At 32.3% G+C, this 22,462-nt stretch overlaps 1 protein-coding gene and 1 long non-coding RNA gene across 5 annotated transcripts; both read left to right on the forward strand.

Annotated features, from left to right (window-relative positions):
* Nucleotides 1–4,614: 4,614 nt before the first annotated feature.
* On the forward strand, nucleotides 4,615–9,588 carry LOC7457148 (UDP-rhamnose/UDP-galactose transporter 4). Of its 4 annotated transcripts, none has more exons than XM_002310584.4 (6): nucleotides 4,615–4,915; nucleotides 5,921–6,093; nucleotides 6,992–7,176; nucleotides 7,266–7,466; nucleotides 7,844–8,005; nucleotides 9,015–9,588. In XM_002310584.4, exons 2-6 carry the CDS (start codon nucleotides 5,967–5,969, stop codon nucleotides 9,342–9,344), a joined length of 1,005 nt encoding a protein of 334 aa, XP_002310620.1. In that variant the 5' UTR covers nucleotides 4,615–4,915; nucleotides 5,921–5,966; the 3' UTR covers nucleotides 9,345–9,588. The 4 variants fall into 4 exon arrangements, with proteins under 4 accessions (XP_002310620.1, XP_024461647.1, XP_024461646.1 ...); XM_024605879.2 differs by having other exon boundaries at nucleotides 4,672–4,831; XM_024605878.2 differs by having other exon boundaries at nucleotides 4,683–4,831; nucleotides 5,871–6,093.
* Nucleotides 9,589–18,680: 9,092 nt separating this feature from the next.
* LOC112328164 (uncharacterized) lies at nucleotides 18,681–22,111 on the forward strand. The gene is made up of 2 exons (XR_002982810.2): nucleotides 18,681–19,255; nucleotides 19,343–22,111. It is a non-coding gene; the product is annotated as an uncharacterized LOC112328164 (long non-coding RNA).
* Nucleotides 22,112–22,462: the final 351 nt, after the last annotated feature.

The following is a 22,462-nucleotide window of genomic DNA, read 5'->3' on the forward strand; positions in this document are numbered from 1 at the left end:
AAAAAATTATTATTACTATCGAAGAAAAACTATATATTTTTTTAAATGATTAAAAAAATATAAGAATTTGGGCACAAGTTAAATATTATTATTAATATTATAAATAACTATGTTGGGTCCAGCATTGTGCAAGACCCAAATAACCTTGGGTCCTGGCCACGTAAGGACCAAAATAGCCTCCGGTCCTGCAGGCTGCAGCATCCAAAATAGCCCTAGGTCCGCCCAAATGCAAGATCTAAATAGCTTGGGCCCTGCAGGCTGCATGACCCAAAATAGCCTTGGGTTCGGCCAGATGCAGGACCCAAATAGCTTGAGGTTTTGGTCGCGGCAGGACCCCAATAGCCTTGGGTCATGCAGATTGTAGGACCCCAAATAGTCTAGGGTCCGACTGGGTGCAGGACCCAAATACCCGGGGGTCCTGCAGGCTGCAAGACCTAAAATAGCCTGGGGTCCGGCCGGGTGCAAGACTCAAATACCTTGGGGTCCTGGTCGCGGCAGGACCCAAATACCCTTCGATTCATGCAAGTTGCAGGACCCAAAATAGTCTTGGGTCCTGTCGGGTACAAAACCCAAATAACCTTAGGTCCTGGCCGTGGCAGGACCCAAATACCCTCGGGTCTTGCAGGCTGTAAGACCCACAATAGCCTGGGGCCCAGCCCGGTGCAGGACCCAAATAGGCTGGGGTCTTGGTCACGACAGGACCCAAATACCCTCGAGTCGTGTGAGGTGCAGGACCCAAAATAGCCTTTGGTCCTGCCGGGTACAAGACCCAGATAACCTTGGGTCCTGGTCGCGGTAGGACCCAACTAGCTTTGGGTCCTGCAGGCTGCAAGACCCAAAATTAACCTAGATAGCCTTGGGTTCTGCAATATGCAGGTCCCAAACTAGCCTTTGGTCCTGGCATCGTCAAGACCCAAATTTTTTATGAAAATAAAAGGTAGGTTCGCGGTGTAGTACGGATCACTTAACTAGTGAAGTCTAATTATCATCGTAGATAAGTAAAATGTAAATCTTAAAAATTCATTGCAATTAAAAGGGTATTAAAATCTAATGAGGTAATATATTGAAGGGTAGGATGGGCGGGCTCTCATGGGAAAAAGAAAAGAAAGAAAAACATATTATTTCTACTTTTTATGATGAAAAAGTTACCTTAACATAATTTAGCTTGACATTTCAATCTAAAAATTTAAATTGATAGATGAGTTTTCAAGATATAATTTATATTATTTTTTAACATATCTTTTTAAGTAAAAGCTTTTTAAATTTGAAACTTATATAAGTTTACACTATCTTGTGCTTAATTTTTATTAAATAAATGAGGATTGTGTGATTCGAATTCGTGATCACTAGGTCGTCGTGATCACTAGGTCGTCAAGGCTCTAATATCTTGTCAAGGAACTAATTCAACCCAAAAGTTTAAGCTATTAGGTGAGGTCCCAATATATGATTTATATTATTCTCTAATATATTATCTTAAATAAAAGTCATTTGAGTTTGAAACTTGCACAGGTTCACACTACCTTGTGCTTGATTTTTTTAAAATAAATGAGGATGGTAAAGTTTGAACTCATGATCACTTGGTCATCAAGACTCTGATACCATGTCAAATAACCAATTCAATCCAAAAGCTTAAGCTATTATGCAAGGTTCTAATATATAATTTATATTATTCTCTAATACATCTTTTCAAGTGAAAGTCTTTTATATTTGAAACTTGTACATGCTTTACATTACCTTGTATTTGATTTTTATCAAATAAATGAGGATGGTGAGATTCGAACTCTAACCACTTGATTATCAATATATAATTTATATCATTCTTTAACATGAACTAAGTTACATTAAGCATTTGTTTTTTTTTTAAAAAAAAAAAAAACTTTGCACATCCTACAATTCACATAATATTTTTTACTGTACATTCCTTTGTTTTAACATGCTAAAACTTTGCATTTACGCTGGATCTTTGTTAAAAAAAATTGAATTATTTCAAAATTGTTATCAGGCGTGTGATAATAAGATTTAATGACAAAATTACTCGTCGACTAAATAAAGAATTAAATAAAAATAATCAAAATCAAATTTGTTACAACATTTTCATGATTATTTATTTGATAATCTTATTATTAGATTTATTTAATCAAAGAATCTTCTTAATCCAAAAACTATAGCTTTTAGATGAGGTTCCAAGATATAATTTATTATATTTTTTAAAACACCTCCTCAAATAAAAACCTTTTAAACTTGAAACTTACATAAGTTCATATTATCTTGTGTTATTAATTAATTTTAATTATAAGAGAAAATGAGGATGATGAGATTCAAAGTCATGATCGTTTAGTAGTGTTGAAAATTTGTTTAAAAGAACTTGATTAATAGACACTTTTAATATCAAATTAAAAGTGAAGTTAACTCATTTTTTTAGTTAAAACTTTGTTGGAATTTAATCTCCAACATATACTTTTTAACATGGAGCATATTAACATGATTTAAAAAAATTACAAGTGAACAACAAATTGATCTTAAATAACCTTTTGGTGGTATATTTTTAAAAGTTTCTATCCCACATAGAAAAGAAATAAAACTTTATTGGTTTTTTATAAAGTATAAAGTTAAAAAATTAAAATTAGGCTTAAAAAGCACCTAAGCTTTTAGAGGGGAGAGGTTCCAAGTAAAGTGGACTTTGGACTTAAACTCACACGTGCACTTGCTGGCTCGTGCTTGGGCTTTGGGTCCTAGATCTGGGTGTGAGTTTATTATAAAAGTAATATTTTAGGGCACAAATAATTATTTTTTGCCAACTAAAATTTAAATAAAAATAATCGAAATCAAATTTGTTACAACATTTCCATGATCATTTCAAAATCTTGTTATCAGATCAGTTCTATCAAAAAACTTTTTCTACCTAAAAACTCTAGTTTTAAAATATGATTTCTTATTTTTATAAAACACCCTCTTAAATAAAAATATTTTAGGTTTAAAACCTACACGGATCCACACTATTTTGCACTATAAATTAATTTCACTAGAGAAATTAATGTTAAAACTAGCATCTCTAAAATACTTGTTTACCCATCTATTTTTTTATAGATCTTTTAATGAATAAGATAAAGGTGATGAAAGTAATATAAAAAATAAAATGAATTGAATCCTATTTTTATCAAACATATAAATTTAATTTATTTATTAATTTGATTTAAATTAAATACTATAATTAAATTCAATTATAGTGGAGAATTGATTCCAACCAGCTTCTTCTAGTTTTTCTTTTTTAATATAAAATTAAAAAACATGTTCATTTCTTGAAAACATAAGAAATACATCAACATGACAACTATTTTTCATAAAAAAAATCAGAACTATATTTTATAATTTTCATCTTAATATTTTGCATTTGTAATAATCTAATTATATAATATTAATTTTATTTCATTCAAATTAAAAATTATCATGAAAAATTTATATTGTTAACTTAGAAAAAGATATTTATATTATGTCTATAATAAAAGTTAAATTCATAACACCAATTACTGTTTCTCAATAACCCCTTATAATTGGTTTCTAGTTTTTTGAATGGAGAAATATTGAATTTGAATAGGAAGTTCCAGCTTTTCTTTTTCTGATTCTAATTTTCTAAAAATAAAAAAAGTATTATTTTGTTTTTGAATAGCCCTTTATCTTTGATTTAATGAGAATAAAGAAAGAAAATGGCACTTATGGACAACACTTATTAAATATAAAAGTAAAAATCACTCGAACATCCTATAATTTATTTCATTTTATATTTTTTTTTATTGTTTAAAAAATTATGATTTCATTGTAGATGAGCTCAATTTTTTATATTTAGATTAAAAGACAAATCTATCCTCATATATAATATAACTAAAAAAAATTATTGAAAAAACAAAACATTTAATCAATCAAAATCTAATTTATTTCTCCTGTCTTTTCTAATGGCCTGTTTGCTATTATGATAGAATTACTATTTTATAATTTTTTAAATTTTTTAGTTTTAAAATGATTTTTTTATATTTTTTTATTATTTTGATGTACTGATATTAAAAATAAATTTTAAAAAATAAAAAAAATTATTTTAATATATTTTTTAAAAATTAAATTTGTTTGAGAGACAATTTTTTTTATTTTAAAGCAATAAAAACTTTTTAGTTATTCAATTGAGTATAATAGTAAATCTGTAAATAATTTAATATTTTTTTGTTGATTTTATTATAGTATAAAGTGTTATGAATTTATAAGATTTAGAATATTTTTTTAAAATAAAAACAAAATTTTAAAATAAAATAAACTATAAAATTCGCATAATAGTTTTCCGAATACAAAATCTATCTCCGTGACTCGTTGCTCATTATGCTATAGAAAATTACTGGATATTCAATCAAATCATAATTAGAATAAATGGCGGCGCATTGATTTACGAAATGAGATTAAAAACAATGTTTCTATTTTGAACTTTTCTTACCTTTCTACTTTTATCTCAATAGGAGAAATCAAAATTAAATCAAGAAAACAAAATTAGTTCCTTTTTTTTTTGAAAATAAAAGAAATCAATTGATTATTTTTTAAAACATTAAACCACTGATTTTATTTCCCTTCCTAAACATCCTCTCTCTGCAATTTCTTTTTCTTTCTTTCTTTATTTAAATATTAATGATTTCCCTCAAAGCCCCGAAGCCCATTTTTGTTACTACCATCCCCTCTCTCTCTCTCTCTCTCTCTTTCTCTCTCTGAATTCTCCAGCTGAATTTTTCGTTTTTCCGTTTGCTTCCCGGGAAAACTCACAATTGCTTCCCGGAGAAGTCTCTTTCTTTTCCAGGTACAGCCCATTTACTTTCGTTTTTCCGTTTGTTTCCCGGGAAAACTCACAGTTGCTTCCCGGAAAAGTCTCTTTCTTTTCCAGGTACAACCCAGTTACTTCATTTTAGTCCTTGTAATTATTGGCAAGATGGGATTCGTTTGACCTGAATTTATTTCCAGTTTTAGTAATTCTTAGTTCTTTTTTTTCCTGTCTGTGATTGAATTTGGATGGATCTGCTTCAATTTTATGGATTTTTTTGCTTCCATTTGGATTTTATTTACTGAAATTGAAATTGGGATTGTTTAAGTTTCCGGGATATGATTACTTTGATTTTTTAAAAAAAAAAAAAATTTAAAGCTAAAAACGTTGTTGGGTTCTCTTCAATACTCTGCTTGATTCAAGAGTAAATTTGAAGAATAATAAAAAGATCACTGTTCAATCCCAAAGCTCAGAGCACTTTAGTTCACATGAAATCTAACATGGTATGATAGTTTTAAGGTAGATCATGATGAAATTTAGCGCGACATTACGTTACGTTTTACAGGATGTATACTGTAAGCTTCAATGATCGTTGTGATAGATTAGCTGTTAGAATGAGCATCACGTCGTAGTAGTGGTAGAGGTCTTGTTTATGCACACCTCAGTGGTTCCTTTGAATTGATTTAAGGCTAATATGTAAAGAGATCACCTTGTTTGATTGAGAACTACAGAGGGGTCCCAATCCAAATACGTCATAGTTCATGAATTAAATCAGGGAAGAATACTATAGGGGGTATCAATCAAAATGTTGATAGTTCATGGAGGCTCTTTATGCTTTAGCCTTAATTGAATGACCAATTCGATTCGTGCCATTGTTTTGGGTAGGTGTGGTGCTCTTGCATCCATCTTACATTTTTATCATCTATAGTTTGTGTTTTTGGTTCAAACTACCAGCTTTCTTCATTGTTAAATTGACATGTCAATTTGTCATGCTATGGTATTCTTGTAATTTTCTATGCTGTTATGTAATTCATGACATAACCAATTAATCTTATTCATGTATTTTTCTTGAGTACAGATATTACACTTAACTTTTAACCTTCAAGTATTGTATTTGCTCTCATGAAGAGTGACCAGTGAAGTTTCTGCTGATAATTGGAAGTCGTACAAGAAAATGTCTTCAACAAAGGCTGACAGGAAGGCAGCTGGTGATGCAGCTTCATGGCTGTTCAATGTTGTCACATCTGTTGGAATCATCCTCGTCAATAAAGCCTTGATGGCTACCTACGGTTATAGTTTTGGTATGCTCCTAATGACAATCTACTCAAACAAATCTTATCAGTGTCTGATTTTTGCATAACCAAACTGATTATGTATTTTGTAATTTAAGCCAAGCGCTTAGGACAAGGCTTGCTGGTTTTGATCTTGTCCATTCTTTTCATTAGAATGTGTTTTGGATATTATATTCTTGTGTAGTACTAAGAAATGTAAAATGAATACGTGCATGTATAAATTGGGCAGGGATATGAATCCAGACATCACTATATCATTTCCATTGGCCTACTATTACATATCTGCATTACTTTTTTATGCTGGATGCCTGCGCATTATTACCTACCCACTTAGTTGTATTGTAAAATGTAATACAATTTTGTGGACCAAATCTGGGATAAATATTTAATCGCACTTTTTTCCACACAATGCTCATAATCACCGACTTCCTGAAGCATGAAAATGGGGTCCAATCAAGCTATCATTTTGCTCACATTGTACGTTCTTGCTACAATTCCTTCTATTGATACATATGCACATGGAATTGCCCATACATAACACTAGTTTCAAGGAGAGTGCATAATACAGCTTGGGACTTCTAAAAACAATAATTAAGTTGTTTATAAAAAAAACAATAATTATAACTAAGTTAATTAACAGCGTGATATTATGCAATCACCTGATGCATACATGTTTGTCAAGTAATATCATAAGAATTAAATTGATCTATTATTGTTTATTCATGTGGTTCAAGTTGTAAAACTGGAAAATTAACTGCGATCCATTTTGTATGTAATATGAAGAACTCGATTATCAATTTCACCAAGGAGTGAGGATAATGCCTCCTATTAGCTGATAAAGGAGTCCTGGGCATTCTGATTTTTTTTTTGCCGTGCCTGATTTTTTAAATCTAATGCTTTCTTGCAGCTACAACATTAACGGGTCTGCATTTTGCCACAACAACATTGTTAACTGTTGTCCTTAGGTGGCTGGGTTATATCCAGCCTTCCCATCTACCACTGCCTGATCTTCTGAAGTTTGTTTTGTTTGCAAACTGTTCTATTGTTGGAATGAATGTGAGTTTGATGTGGAACTCGGTTGGATTTTATCAGGTCAGTTTCAGAGTATTTCTACATGTCTGTTTGCTCTTTATTATGTCAATTTTAGAAGTCACAACTTTCCTTTTAAAACTTATTGTCAGATTGCGAAGCTGAGTATGATCCCAGTATCTTGTTTTCTGGAAGTTGTCTTGGACAGCGTGCGGTATTCAAGGGACACAAAGCTTAGTATACTAGTAGTTCTTCTTGGTGTGGCAGTATGTACTGTTACAGATGTGAGTGTTAATGCCAAGGGATTTGTAGCTGCTGTAATAGCAGTTTGGAGCACTGCCTTGCAACAGTATGTAAGTAACTCTATTTGGACACGACGTTATTACATATGATTGGCATTAAAAGCTGGGATCGTTTTTGGGTGCTAATTAAATTTCGATAAGTTCTAGGATGGGACAAGTACAGGTTCTTTGCATATTTAGTTTCCCCCCCTCCCATATGCACCTTTTCTTTTCATATTTATGCAGATATGCTTAATTGCATTCATTAGAAAAATTAGTCAATGGTTTAATTAGAAAATTGTTTTGACCTGCACCATTTTATGCCCATATGGGTGCAGTTGGGGCATGTTAATTGTGGTTTTGATTCTTCCAAATCTTAGTTTCTGTCCGTTTCTAATATTTGTTTGGATACTTTATTTATAACGCTGTTGGGTTTTCACATTGTACAGTATGTACATTATCTTCAACGGAGGTATTCTCTAGGATCTTTCAACTTATTGGGGCACACTGCTCCAGCACAAGCTGCATCTCTGCTGGTAGTAGGGCCCTTTTTGGACTATTGGTTGACAAACAATAGAGTTGATGCTTATGCCTACACTTTCATATCCACTGTAAGTTGTCTTTCTGTTATCTGGTTTTGGATTGTTATTTGAGGGATAGTTACTTTGCACTGAAGTTGACTACTTTGAGCTAGCATAATTCTCCCATTAGCTCATCAGAGGACGTACAGAGGGTTCAAGCCAATGCTTGATCACTACAAGAGCAAGAAAATAGCAACTTGTTTGATGCTTAGGCAACAAAGAGAGTTTAGCTGGCTAGGGTGTTAACATCCTTTTGTATGCCATTAAACAGTGGCTGCAAATATGCTTATACGTCGTTGCCCCAAAAGGAAAGTGTAAGCATCTAGCTTATACACCAGATGAGTACTTGATTACATGAGTGGACATGTGTTATGACTGATTAAGCTGAGGATGATTTAGACTGACTAAAAACAAACATTGGGCTCAGTTGAATAATTGAGCCTAAGGGGAAATCTTGGTGTTTTAGCAAAATAAATAACAAGAATGATACAATAATAATAATACTTGTAGGGTGTACTCAATCTGGTGAAGTGCCTTTAAGCACCCAAAAGAAAATTAATGTCTTGTAATCCCTGCCAATAATTGGTCAGATATTAGAAACTGCATGGAGAAGTTCTCTGTCTCCACACTTGAACAATCACAAAAATCTCATACCTGGACTGTACAGGTTGATAATTCTAGTTATGAAATTCCTGTTTATTTCTAGAAAACATACAGCACTAACTTTCAGTTTCGGAATTTTCTTTTTTCCACTTTTAATGTGGTAAAATGTATCTAATATGGTGTAGCAACATCTATTCATGTGCTTCTATATGTTTAGGTTGTAGATTTGGGGTGACTATCTATGCCATGGATATTAAATGCTTGTGTAGATACTGAAGCACCTTGCTAAATTCTCGCTATATAGCTATTATAGTTATGGTTTTCTTTCAATGCTGTTCAAAAGCTCAGTAGCATGCCTGATTTTTAAAGCTGCCAAGAAGCTGTGTGCTAGTTGTGGTTACTTTAACTGATCTGACACGCACTTTGTTGTCTGCAGTTGTTCATAGTCGTGTCGTGCAGCATTGCAGTAGGGACAAACCTCAGCCAATTCATCTGCATTGGCAGGTTTACAGCCGTGTCATTCCAAGTGCTTGGACATATGAAGACAATTCTTGTCCTGATTTTAGGATTTATTTTCTTCGGGAAAGAGGGTCTCAATCTTCATGTAGTTGTAGGCATGATCATTGCAGTAGCAGGAATGATCTGGTATGGAAACGCCTCATCTAAGCCCGGAGGGAAGGAGCGCCGTAGTCTTTCAATGAATGGCAACAAATCACAAAAACATGATGGGTTACCAGAATCCACCGAGGTGGATGATAAGGTTTAGAGTTCAGTTGAAGGTTGGAAAAGAAAAGGAGGAAAAAGACAAATATGCACTCGGCATTTTAGATCAGCTGATTTCAGGAACACTTTACACTTGGGAGGTCATAGTACTTTACTAAATTTTTTCATCACAGATTGTTTTCTTGTTCTTGAATTAATTCACGTAAAGGATGCTGTTGAGTGGGATACTAATTCCCCAAAGTTACGTCCACAATCATCTTCTATAGTAATTTATTTCCTTGTGAAAATCAAGCTCGCACTCTCCTTTCTGGCCTCTCTTTAATGCATCTGTGCTGTAGATTTACTGCTTATGAAGGCCCCCATATACCACATGCTCCCAGAACCCTGCGAATAGCCTGATGAATGCAAGGAATTGTTGGAATGAGCTTGTTTTTTCTCTCTCGTCATGGGCCCAAAGGAGGCATGCCTATTCACAATTGAAACACAGAAAACTTTCTGTGAACTGAACCTGATATTGATACACACTGGGAATAGTTAGCATTCAGGCAATCCCTTCTATAAAAATGGCATCAAGAAAAAATACATCTCATTTTACGTTACAAAGCATCTCGGTTTTTCATCTTCAAGCCTTCCTCCAAGTTACAAGACGACAAAAGGGTGAAGGAATTGGCGAACCTTTCTATGCTAGCTTCTTCATACTCTTTTGTTGGCACAAGAATGAACCTTTGTGCAGCAAACCTGTAGCTCTAGGTCAAGAATTAAAAGAGGCTGTTATCTCTTCTACTGCAGGATAATAATGCCTGCACTGCCATAACTCTTCTTGCTGGTCTGCCGAGAAAAAGAGAAGAAAGTAAAGGAATCTCTGGCAGGGCTGCTGGCATGGGCTTTATTCAGTATTGGTAGGGGCTTCTGGCATGGGCCTTCTGTCCACTCCCTTACACACCGGAGGTATCTGTCTCTCTCTCTCTCTCTCTCTCACTCTCCGTCTCCATCTCTCTCCCCTCTCATTCATACCATAATAATAATTCTGGTAGGGTCAGTCTCTTTGAAAGCCATCTTCTCTCCCGTGTGGCATTGATTTTCTATTCTCTATCGTTTTCTTTTTACTTTCCATTCAACGCAGGGAAAGACCAAAAAGAGAGGGAGACCCACCCGCACGCCTCTCCAACCCAACATCTCTCACTAGCTTAATCATATAACCTCTCATTATCCAATGAACGCCTTCCCTCGGAGCTCCCGCCCTCTCTTATCCTCATGCCACTGTTTATTTAAGAAACCAGAGGGTCACCTTTCCTCCATAAAAGTATTTTTTTTTCTCTCTTGGAAGACAAGAAGTGCCTCAGGCTATGCGTGAACAGTGTGCGTATAAACACGCAGTGAAGAGGGAGGGATTTTTCAATATAGCACATAAAGAGAGAAGAAATTTGGATACATTATTTCAAGAGACGGACCCCCCACCCCCCCAATAATTGATTGTGTAGGAGTTGTTTGTGCACGTGTGCTGTCCCCCCCTCTTTATTACATTATGTACGTGTTAGCATGAGTCAAAATGCAACCCCATCAATAAATAATGGCACCTTTTTTCTTGGCAACCAAACACTTTGAGTTGCTGTTCATGAAATAAAAATAAGTGGAATGAACAAGTGCTGATGGCAACTACTCCTCACTTGCTACTTCAACGCTCCATGTTTTTACTTGCTACCCATCTTGATTGAAGATTTTCATGGAGATTTATTGCCTTTTTTTTATTATTATTCATCAGTGTATGTTCTTCTTGCTTTTGGAGACTGAATTCTATATTAAATTTCAAATTTGAGTACCGTAATGAATTTGGGTTGGGTGGGAAGCTATAAAATAAAAGATAATATACAAACATGAGCATTGATCATGTTCTTGCCTGCCCTCTTCTGAAATCTACTTCATTATTTCCAATAAAACCTATACTATTTTATTTATTATAAATAAATTAAGACTCTAAGAAATGGAGTTTTTTTAGCACAGTTAAAAAAAAAATAAAGTTATACAATCGAAAAAATAGTTAGGGATCTAATGTATTTTCATGTATTGCATATGACATCTATAACTTTATTCTAATTTTAACCTCAAAGACCTTTTTTTTCTCTTTTTTTTCCTCTTCCTCTCTCTTTTCTCACGGTAAAAAATACTCTTGGACTAAAGTGTAATGAAATTACTAAAGTTTAAGAGGAAAATCATAATTTCTCAAATCTTAGATTGAAAACGAGAAACAAATCAAAGTATAAGAGTTTTTTTTTTATTTTTTTGTAATTTTACTATTATTTTAACCTATTTTATTAAACATAGTTGGGTCAATGACTTGAGTCTCAATTTTTTTTAGTTCTTTAAAATCAGTAGTATTGCATAATCATACTTTTTTATGTTAGAAAAAAAATTGGTCTGACACATGGTGTAAAGTGAGTCACCAATCTAGTATTTAACTAAACCAACTCAAATAGGTATTTTTTTTTGAAATATTTATCTTATATGATAAATAATAAATAAGTTACTATATTATTAAATCTAACTTGACTTCTTATCCAAACTCGATTCCATATTTATTGTTTAAGTATTATTTATTATTTAATATAAAATAAAAGATAATATATATATATATATATATATATATATATTAAATGAAGAAATTATAAATGTTATTTATACATGTTTGTATTATATCGATATTGAGTTATGTATATATTATATTGAATTAAAAAAAATATTTTACACACACACACACAAACACACACATATATATTATCTTTTATTTTATATTGAATTATAATACTTAAACAATGAATACTTGAAAAGATATTCCAAACTCGAAAAATAAAATATAAATATCTAAATTTTATATCAAATAAATAAATAAAATATAAATATAACATAAAGTCAATTCATCCATGAATACACATTATCATTTCCAATTACTCGTATAGTGATGGACACGGACAAATGTCACATGGATGATGCGAGTAGTCAAACTTACACAATTCAAGGATTTGTTTTCTCGAAGGTAAATAAATAAATAGACATGTCATTAACTAGATTCATTTTTGGAAGGAAGATTCAAAAAAAACCGAAAGAACTTATTCCCATTTTTTATTTTAGGAATTACTTTTAAACATATGCTATGCTTTTTGCTTATTCTAACCTCCCTTGTTTGAAAGTGTGGCCTAAACGAATGTTTAATAAATTTATTTATTTTTATTTAAAATTATTTTTTTATGTTTTTAAATTATTTTGATATACTATATCAAAATTAAATTTTTTTAAAAAATATTTCTAAATAAAAAATATTTTAAAAAGTAATTACAACTACACTCTAAATATTCCTGTTTAAAAAAAGTGCTTTTCATCGTGTTTGGAAGAATTTTTAAAGTCGTCTAATTTCAAAGTTTAAAAAGGACTATGGCTAAAAGAGTAAAACCATAAACTTTTTCTTTTATTAAAAAAAAAAGGGAAGATAATGAAATCTTTTTTACAAATCCCACCTCAACTAGAGTGTGATTTTCTTGAAAATTGATCATTGATAATTATATTCTAAAACCACCATTCTCTCTTACCATTTCATTTGTTGTATCCTCTCTCATCGTCAACACATGCTCCCTCTGTGGTCTAAGATTCGAGCCATGTGGTTGCTCATATGATGGTCACTGAAGGCTTAAATGGTCGTTAACTTCAGGGCCCGTGGGATTAGTCGAGGTGCTCGCAAGCTGGCCCGGACACCCACATTAAAAAAATAATAATTCAAATTTGTTCTTATGTACTCAGAATATAAACCCTACTTATTCTATAAGATGATCTTTTATGATAGGTGATGAGAAAGTTGAAGGTTAAAGAAAGAAATATGGATATGCATATATTAAAATGGGTGTTAGAAAATAATATAAATTATATCTTGAGACTTTACCTAACAGTTTAAACTTTTAGATTGAGATAATTTTTTGACATAGTATCATAGCCTTGATGACCAAGTAATCACAAATTTGAATCTTCTCATCCCTATCTATTTGATAAAAAAAACAAAGTAGTGCGAGGTTGTGCAAATTTCAAGTTCAAAGGGCTTTCTTTCACTTGAGAGGACATGTTAGAGAATAATATAAATCATATCTTGAGATCTCATCTAATAACTTAAATTTTTAGGTTGAGATGATTATTTGACAATGAGATAATTTTGATGAACTAGAATGATTTTGATTACCTAAGGCTTAAACCATGTGACTTTCATTTAATCATATTTTTTTTCTTGAGAAAACTATATTTATTTAGGGTTAGAATTAAATGGAAATATGGGCAAAGTTAGAAAAGCATCTTAAATCTAATGACTCATTTTAATGGAGTCTTCTAATGTAAAATCTCATTCAAAACCATAATAATTCAATTACTAAATAAATTTATATCAATTTATGTATATAATTCAATTCAATTCTACTATAAAATGGTTTCAAATAGCATGTTTATTTTTATGTTGAAGAAATCTATTTTCAATTATTATTTTATGTTCCTGTTATGGTGATAGTCCTTTGTTGCTTGATATGATCTATTTCTTATAACTTTCAAAGGTTTACAGACAAGCTTCTTCCTTTGACTTTTCAAGTTAAATTTTAGTGATGATATTCAAGAAAATTTATTAAATATCTTTGAATAACTAAATCAATGTGAGATATGTGTTTTTAAGGATGGAAATGCATAAAAGTTTCTATCAAGGGATCAAATTGAAACTTTTTGAACCAAAACAAGCCATATGTATGGCATTTTTTTTAAGGGAGAGGGGAAACAATCCATCGTTTGAGAGGTTAAGTATGATTGAGAAAGCATTATTTAGGGGTAAAAAATGGAAAATCCTTTTTTTCATCTATAAGGATCACATTGACAACTTCTATAGAAAAGGTATTGAAATTATAATTTATTATATTGTTAATTCTCTGGATCCTTCAGGGACTGGGTTGATGTGATGGTGTCTATGGCAGTGATAATCTCCACAAAAAACAGAAGATATTAAGAGAAGCAAAGCTGTTGAAATTTCGCCTCTGCCAAGTCCCATAACTTGTAATTGCTAATTCTCGATGAGCTATATGGCTTGAATATTTAAGTGTGTTTGGTATTGCGGTAATTGTTATGGTTGTGGTTTGAAAAAAATTATTTTATAAAAAGTATTTTTAGTTGAGGTTGATTTGAAAAAATAGGTGTTTGGTTAAAACTGTGGTTGAAATTGAGGCTGAACAAAAAATAGTTTAATGTGTTTGGTTAATAATGCTTTTGAAATTGAGGTTATAAAATAATTTTAAAAAATATATATTAATATTGATGGTTTTTAATTTAAATATTGTAGATTTAACTATTGCTATTACATCATAAAATAAATAATACTTTATATAAAATATTTTTTATTGTTCCATTAAAATATCTACAATTCCATCACGTATGAAACACATCCGATAAGGACTACAGTTTTTGTGGTTTTTTAAGCGCGCAATAAAATCAGGTAAAATATAATCAAGAACAAAATTGGGATTGCGATCAAATTCTGCAAATGCTATATCATCAAGCGATCTCTGTCTAATTTATGTAGTGTCATTGAATAATGTTAAACAATAGCTTTTCGAATAAAAAACAATTAAAAAATTAAAAATAATTTTTATTTTACTGGGTCGGACCTGGTTCAATGCATTTTAAGTTTTGAACTGGAACCGGCTTGACCGGAACAGGCTTGGCCGGAACCGGTCCGACCGGAATAGTATAACTGGCTATAGTCAACAGTGTAACATGCATACACTGAACAATATAGCGTACACTGTTCATGCTAATTATTAGCATGAACGGTGCGCAAATATGTGGTGGCCATTGTTTATTGTTGAAACAAAAACAGCCTTCCACTACTTTGTGATTACTGAGTTTGGAACGCAGTAAAAGATGGGACTAAAAAACAGTAGATGGTGTTTTTCTTCATAACCAAACGTACGTTCTGTGTTTTATTTAAAACGCAGTTACACTCGCGTAATCAAACGCAACGCAATAAAAGGTGGGATCCATGAACAGTAGAGTAAACGTAAAAATCAATTGGCAGCCATGGTCAACAAGCTTTCTTGTCTTTTTCCCTGTACTGTCCTCACATGGGCTGATGGCTTGATGTTTCTATCAAGAGTTCAATGCTTAAACACTGTCGGTTCTTCAAAGCCATCACATATTGCTCAGATTGCATTTTCTAATAAATACGAGCATCTACAGGTTTTGGAATTAATGGAAATGGGTTTGATATGCCAATGGAAAAACTCAAAGCTGTAGTGATCTTTCCTAAATTCTTTCAAATTTCCTCAACTGGGATTTTCCTAAGAAAGTTGTTGTCGATAAAAAGGCTAGAACAAATTAACCAGGAAGTTGGAGCAGAAGTATTTTTAGAGGAAAATATATATTTTTATTTTTTTATTACTATTTAGTTTTAAAAAATATTTTCCTTTATGGTATTTTTGCTTTTCCTATTTAGTTTAAGATATTTATTTTTTAATTACATCTGGATTCTAATTAGTCTTGGTGGTATATACTTAGCCATAAGATAAAGATCATGTTGCTTTGTTGATGTTGGCTATCCCAAGTTATTGCGGAGGGTAGTGCTATTCCACTATGAGGATCACTGGTTAATTCCTTGAAAAATAGTGATATTGCATTAGAGAGATTTCAAGTTTATCTCTTGAAGAGTGGTATTATTGTACTAGAAAGATTCCTGGTCAATATCTTGGAGAGTGATGCTCTTGCACTTGGAGAGTAGTTAGGAAGACTTATGATTAATTTCTCAAAGATTGATGTTATTGCACTTGAAAGAATAAATTCATCATTTAAAGAGTGATGGACTTCATTTTACTTCTTCACAAAATAACACTTCATTTATGGGATAATTACATTGTTATTTAAATTATCCATAATATAATTTTAAGTGATCAGAAGGTTAGGTGTGAGGAAGATTCTTTTCATCCATATCTTGCGGGTGATAAGTATTTGCCTTGACAATCCTGAAAACTCTAAATGGACCATCCCATTCTAGGGTTAGCTTGCTCTTACTTCCTCTGTTACTCAGCTTTTAATTTTCTCAATACCAAATCTCTTAACTTGAACTTTCTATTTTTAGCCTTGTTGTTAATGTCAATTAAAAATAAAGCAGGAAGTTAACATTCCTAGCAAAAATAAAAGATAGATACAAATGAAATGTTTTACCCCAACTATTCTTTTTATATTTTAAATGTTTTCATTTATTTTATATTAGAGAATGATTTTCATTGCAAATAACAAACAATTTTTATTTTTATAAATGCGTATGGAGATCCAACTCATTTATATAAAATATAAGAGAAAAGCAATTGTAGATAATTCACAATAATCGCTTTGAAGCATTGTGAAATTTTAAAAAATATTTATAAAAATCAATCTCTATTTGAAAAAAAAAGTTAAACCAAACAGTTTAAAAAAAAAATAAGAGAGAGGATATTCACAAATATTTACATAAAAAAAATTGATGAAAGAAAAAAAATAAAAAAGGACTAGGCTCGCGTGTCTGGTTAACCATAAAAAAACATAGGTATGTTTGGGCTTGAAAGCCTAGCAAAGTAATCTTTTTTTTAAGGAGCGAAGGATTTGCCATCCACTATGTTTTGTTTTGTTTTGTTTTGTTTTTTTAATAATAATAGGCAATAGGTCACCTATTGTGGCAGATGATTTATTGCTTGCTAGATTGTTTTTTTATCATCTCTAGTGACAGAAAAATCTCCTAGTTCTAAGACCTTAATAATTATTTTATAAGTTGTTTTCACCTAAAAACATTAAATAAACCTTGATAAACTCATCTCAAATCCCAAAACACCATATAATCACTTCAAAAAACAAAAATAAAATGAATAAAAAAAACTTAACTAACCTCAATCTATTTTTTTAGAATTGATTGAACTCTTCTCGAGAAAACAAATCTATTAACATAAAAATTAATTTTTTTGATGGTTAAAATATAACCATCAAATCATTTTCTCTTTCCGTTCTCAATAATTAGGGATATAAACATTAAAAAATAAAATAAGACAACTGGGATAGAATGATAAAAAAGCTATAACTTTATGAATCAAATTAAAATTTATCGTGTCAAAATCTAAATGGTGTATGTTGTGTTGCTTTTGTTAAAGTTGATTTATCTTTTTTTAATTTCTATTTTAGCTACAGTTAGAGCCGATTTAGCCAAATAGATTTTTAGCTCATGCTTAAATATCAATAAAAACTTAGTATATACGAGATAATGCAAATTGAAAAGAAAGCAAAAAAAAAAAAAAAAAAAACCATACTAATATATCATAAAAGGCTTAAATTGATCAATATGAACATTGCAATCCACATAAAAATTCTTAGTTGTTATAGAGTCTATTTGAAAGTGTAATAAAAATTAATTTTTAAAATATTTTTTATTTGAAAATATATTAAAATAATATTTTTTTAAATTAATTTTTAACATTGATATATTAAAATAATCTAAAAACATCAGAATATTAATTTAAAATTAAAAAAAATTAAAAAATTTCAAAAATATAATTGAATTGCAATACTAATAAAAAATTAGTTATTTGGATAATAATGCAAATTGAAAAGAAAGCAAAGAAAAAAAAACCATACTCATATATCATAAAAAGCTTAAATTGCAAATAAAAAATTAATGACCAGAAAAATCGATCAATATGAACATTGCAATCCACATAAAAATTCTTAGTTGTTATAGAGTTTATTTGAAAGTGTAATAAAAATTAATTTTTAAAGTATTTTTTAAAAAAAATATATTAAAATAATATTTTTTTGTTTTTTTTTAAATTAATTTTTAACATTGAAATATTAAAATAATCTAAAAATATCAAAAATATTAATTTAAAATTAAAAAAATTAAAAAATTTTAAAAATATAATTGAATCGCTGTACTAATAAAAAATTAGTTATTTCGATAATAATGCAAATTGAAAAGAAAGCAAAGGAAAAAAAAACCATGCTAATATATTATAAAAGGCTTAAATTGCAAATAAAAAATTAATGACAAGAAAAATCGATTGATATGAACATTGCAATCACGTAAAAATTCTTAGTTGTTATAGAGTCTATTATAATAATTTTTTTTTTTAAAGTATTTTTTGTTTGGAAATATATTAAATTAATATTTTTTTATTTTTTTTTAAAATTTATTTTTAATATTGATATATTAAAATAATTTAAAAATATCAAAATATTAATTTAAAAATAAAAAAATTAAAATTTTTTTAAAATATAATTCAATGGCAATACTAATAAAAATTAGTTATTTCGATAATAATACAATAATAATCTTCAAGCTAATATGGGGGTGGCAACCCTTGGTATTTTAATCATGCTATGTTGTCGTTTTGGTAGCTCATTACGATGTCGTAGAGGATATCTTCTTGTAAATGGTGGAAGTTTATTGGTGATCAGGTTTATTCAAAACCAATTTGTTACCATTATAAGCGCACTCACAGGAAGAGATTGTCAACAGCATAAAAATAACAACTAACTTCTCCCTCCCTCTGTATTTCTTTCATTTTCTAAATAGCTAAATGGCTAGTCTTCGTTGTTTTTCGCTACAAGTGGTATCGAAGCGGCGGTCCTGCCACTGCCGCTTCACAACCATGGCGGATAACGGCAGCTCTACAAGAGTAAGCTAAACAACTTGAGTCTCGTTTCTCTCGCGTTGAAGCTTTTAGCTAGGTCAAATCAACGAGGGGCTCAAGAAACATACTGGAGGGACTGAGACCAAACTTGCTGAGCTGAAACAGAAGCTTGGTTTGTTACTGCGCTAAAAAGGGTTAAATGTGGTGGAAACAGTACAGATTGGCCTGAAATTCAATCCTTCTGGCCCTGTCAATTGGGGTTCACCGCTACACCACGTTTCCCCACAAGAACCTGGTGAGTTTTTTCTAGATCCTTTTTGCTTTAAATACACCCCAAGATTGATCCGCCTTTGTTTGATGGGGAAAATCCTCGTGGTTTCAGGGTTAGAAAATGTCGCAAATGCTTACAGATTTACCAAATTCCAGAGGAACAGGAGTAAGCTGCTATGTTCTTGGAGGGGAAGGAAAGCATTTGGTTTCAGGGCTTTAACCACACCATCTACCCATCGAGGCTCTCCATCCTTTTATCACCACCTCCCAATCGAAGCTCTCACACAACAACCCAAACCAGTACCCATAATCATAGCACTTGGAACAAACCACCATTTCCTCATTTTTCCACTCAGAAACCCTAATGTTTCAAGTGCGGTATCCATATTTTCCTGTCATCAATGCAAAGGGAAGGATTTAAATAGTCTTGAGTCTTAGGAAGACATGGTAGAGGAGTTTGAGAATGGAGAGTTAGCGGATGGTTTGATTGAGATTGACGAGTAGGTCGTGGAGGAGTATGGGTTGTCAGTGAATGCAATTCCTGGGAGCATCACTTGCAACACTATTCTAATTAAAGGGGAAACTGATAAACTACCATTAGCCATCCTAATTGACAGTGGAAGCGCGCACGGTTTTGTAGATGTCAATAGAATTCCAATTCTCATTGTCGGGGGAAGTGAATAAAAAAATGACAAACCACTACCGCTGTTCCTCTCAGTGTAATAGTAGCTGAAGGTAGTGTGATTCAGTGTAGAGCCAAATGTCCAAATTCTGAATGACATATTTTTTTTACTAATCCGCTAGTTCTGCAGTCAGGGGGCAATGACACGGTGCTTGGGGCTGATTAGATGAAGGCATGCAACCCAATTTTGTCTGATTTCTTGAAGATGAGCTTGACCTTCTAGAAGGACGGGCAGGAAATAGTTCTTAAGGGAATTATTGGTAATCAGGGGTTGAATTAAAAATGCTTATCGCAGAGTAAGTAGAAAAGGCTCTGTACCAGCATGTCTATGGACTGGTGGCTCAATTGTTTGCTATCCATGGGCAAGAACAGAAGCTTGAGGAGATTCAGCCTGTGGTGCATGATTTGTCACTGGAATTTGATGCAATCTTCGCTGAACCTACTCAGCTACCACCAAGCAGGGAGTGTGATCACTGGATTCCACTGGAAGAAGGCACCAAACCAGTCAATCCTTGACCATATAGACATTCCCATGGCAAAAAGGATGTGATAGAGAAACTGGTTAAGAAAATGCTAGATTCCTCCATAATTCAAGTGAGTCACAGCCCTTTCTCTTCACCAGTACTACTGGTACAGAAGAAAGACAACACTTGGAGATTCTGTGAGTTATACAGTGATGAATGGTTTTCCAAGATCGATTTATGAGCTGGATATCAAAAACACATAGCACTCTCAATTTATGAGAAAGAGTTCTTGGCTATATTGCTAGCAGTTCAGAAATGGAAGTACTACTTGGAGAGTAAGAAATTTATTATCAAGAGAGCTTGAAATACATGTTAGAGCAGCGCATCAACACTTCTATCCAAAAGAAAGGGCTCAAGAAATTGTAGGGGATCCAATATGAGATTCATAACACCTATAAGAGAGTGAAGAATTCTTTTTTGTTGGCCTAAATTGAAAGATAGTGTAAAGAGAGTGGTGGAAGAATGTGATCCATGTGCCAGAAACAAAAGTGAGATTGTAGCATACCCCGGGTTGCTGCAACCTCTACCCACTCCTCCTCGTTCTTGGAGTGACATCACTATGGACTTCATTGAAGGAGGTGGTTGGCAGGTTCATATAATATACCCATTTTCTTACTCTGAGTCATCCTTTTACAGCTTTGAATATGGCCAAATTTTTTTCAAGCATGTTTATAAATTGCATGGTGTTCCAGCTCGCAAGTGACTGACAGCGATAGGTTACTCGTTACCTTGTTTTGGAGAGAATTTTTGAGACTAATGGGCACTGAGTCGCGTTCTAGTTCAACACATCACCCAGTCAGATGGGCAGACAAAAAAGTTGAATAGAAGTTTACCAACTTTTTGGAGGTGCATGACTTTCCAGGGGTATAAACAGTGGCGCAAATGGATTTCTTTGGCTGAATTTCGGTACAATAGCAATTTTCATTCAGAAATTGAGATGACTACCAAGCTCTGTATGGGATACCCCAACCAGTGGCCAGTTTTGCTGAATTGTTGCAAGAGAAAACTCAGATGGTGGCATTGCTCAAGGAAAATTTGTAGAAGACTCGAAATTGGATGAAACAACAAGCTAACAAGGGCAAAACTGCGCGCAATTTTTGTGGGGGTGGCCACGTTTACCTCAAGCTGTAACCTTTGAGACAAATTTCAGTATCCTTGCAGAAAGAACCTCTTTAGGGTCTTAAATCCATCCAGCCTTCCATGTTTCATTAATCAAAGAGGAAACTAGGAGCCAAGGTGGTTCCAGAACAGCTACTGATGATCAGGGAGAGAATGTTGTCGTATCTAGGAGGTTGATTAAACGAAGTTGTCGTTCAAAGGTTAATTCAGTGGTTTAACCTGTTACCAGAAGAGGCCGCCCCTAGAAGATCTCTCTTTCATTGAAAGGCAGGTTCCAGATTTTCAGGACTGATTATGCTTGAGGACAATGTTGCACTTCTTGTTATTTTAATTCTGCAATGTCGTTTATATCTTTAGCTGTTGTCGTTTGTTTTTTTTTTTTTGTTTATTGTGTGCTCATTACGGTGTCGTGGAGAATATCTTCCGGTAACGGGCGGAAGTTTATTAGTCGCACGTGTCGTAAACTTATGGTTTATTTATAATCAATTTGTTATAGTTATAAGTGCACTCACGATAAGAGAATGTCAATAAAGAGAAATAATAATCTGTTCCTTTATAGTTGTTTTTCACTACATATTGTAACAAAATTATTTTAAAATTGAAAAGAAATTAAAGTTGATTATTATAATTCATACGTTTTGGAGTTTGAAAATGCTCATGAATTGCTATAGTTTTGAAACCGAACCTGCCCGGCGGGTCGATCCGGGGATGAAATCGGGCCGGGTAAAAAAAAATAGAGGAAGAAAAAACCCGGCAAGATTCGGTCAAAAACCCGGTTGTGACTCATTGACTTTTGTTTTTTTCCACTAAAACGATGTCATTTTAATTTTTTAAAAAAGTTAATTCGAGCGATCCGATGACCTAGTTAAAACCCTGAGTCGGCTACGTGAATTGCACCTTCAAAATT

This window comes from Populus trichocarpa, chromosome 7, assembly GCF_000002775.5.
Source record: "Populus trichocarpa isolate Nisqually-1 chromosome 7, P.trichocarpa_v4.1, whole genome shotgun sequence".
Classification (NCBI taxonomy): Eukaryota; Viridiplantae; Streptophyta; class Magnoliopsida; order Malpighiales; family Salicaceae; genus Populus; species Populus trichocarpa.

Coding starts and splice junctions, on each gene's coding strand:
- LOC7457148 (XM_002310584.4), top strand. CDS start 5,967: ATGTCTTCAACAAAGGCTGACAGGAAGGCAGCTGGTGATGCAGCTTCA. Junction 6,094..6,991: donor TACCTACGGTTATAGTTTTG/GTATGCTCCTAA, acceptor GCTTTCTTGCAG/CTACAACATTAACGGGTCTG. Junction 7,177..7,265: donor ACTCGGTTGGATTTTATCAG/GTCAGTTTCAGA, acceptor ACTTATTGTCAG/ATTGCGAAGCTGAGTATGAT.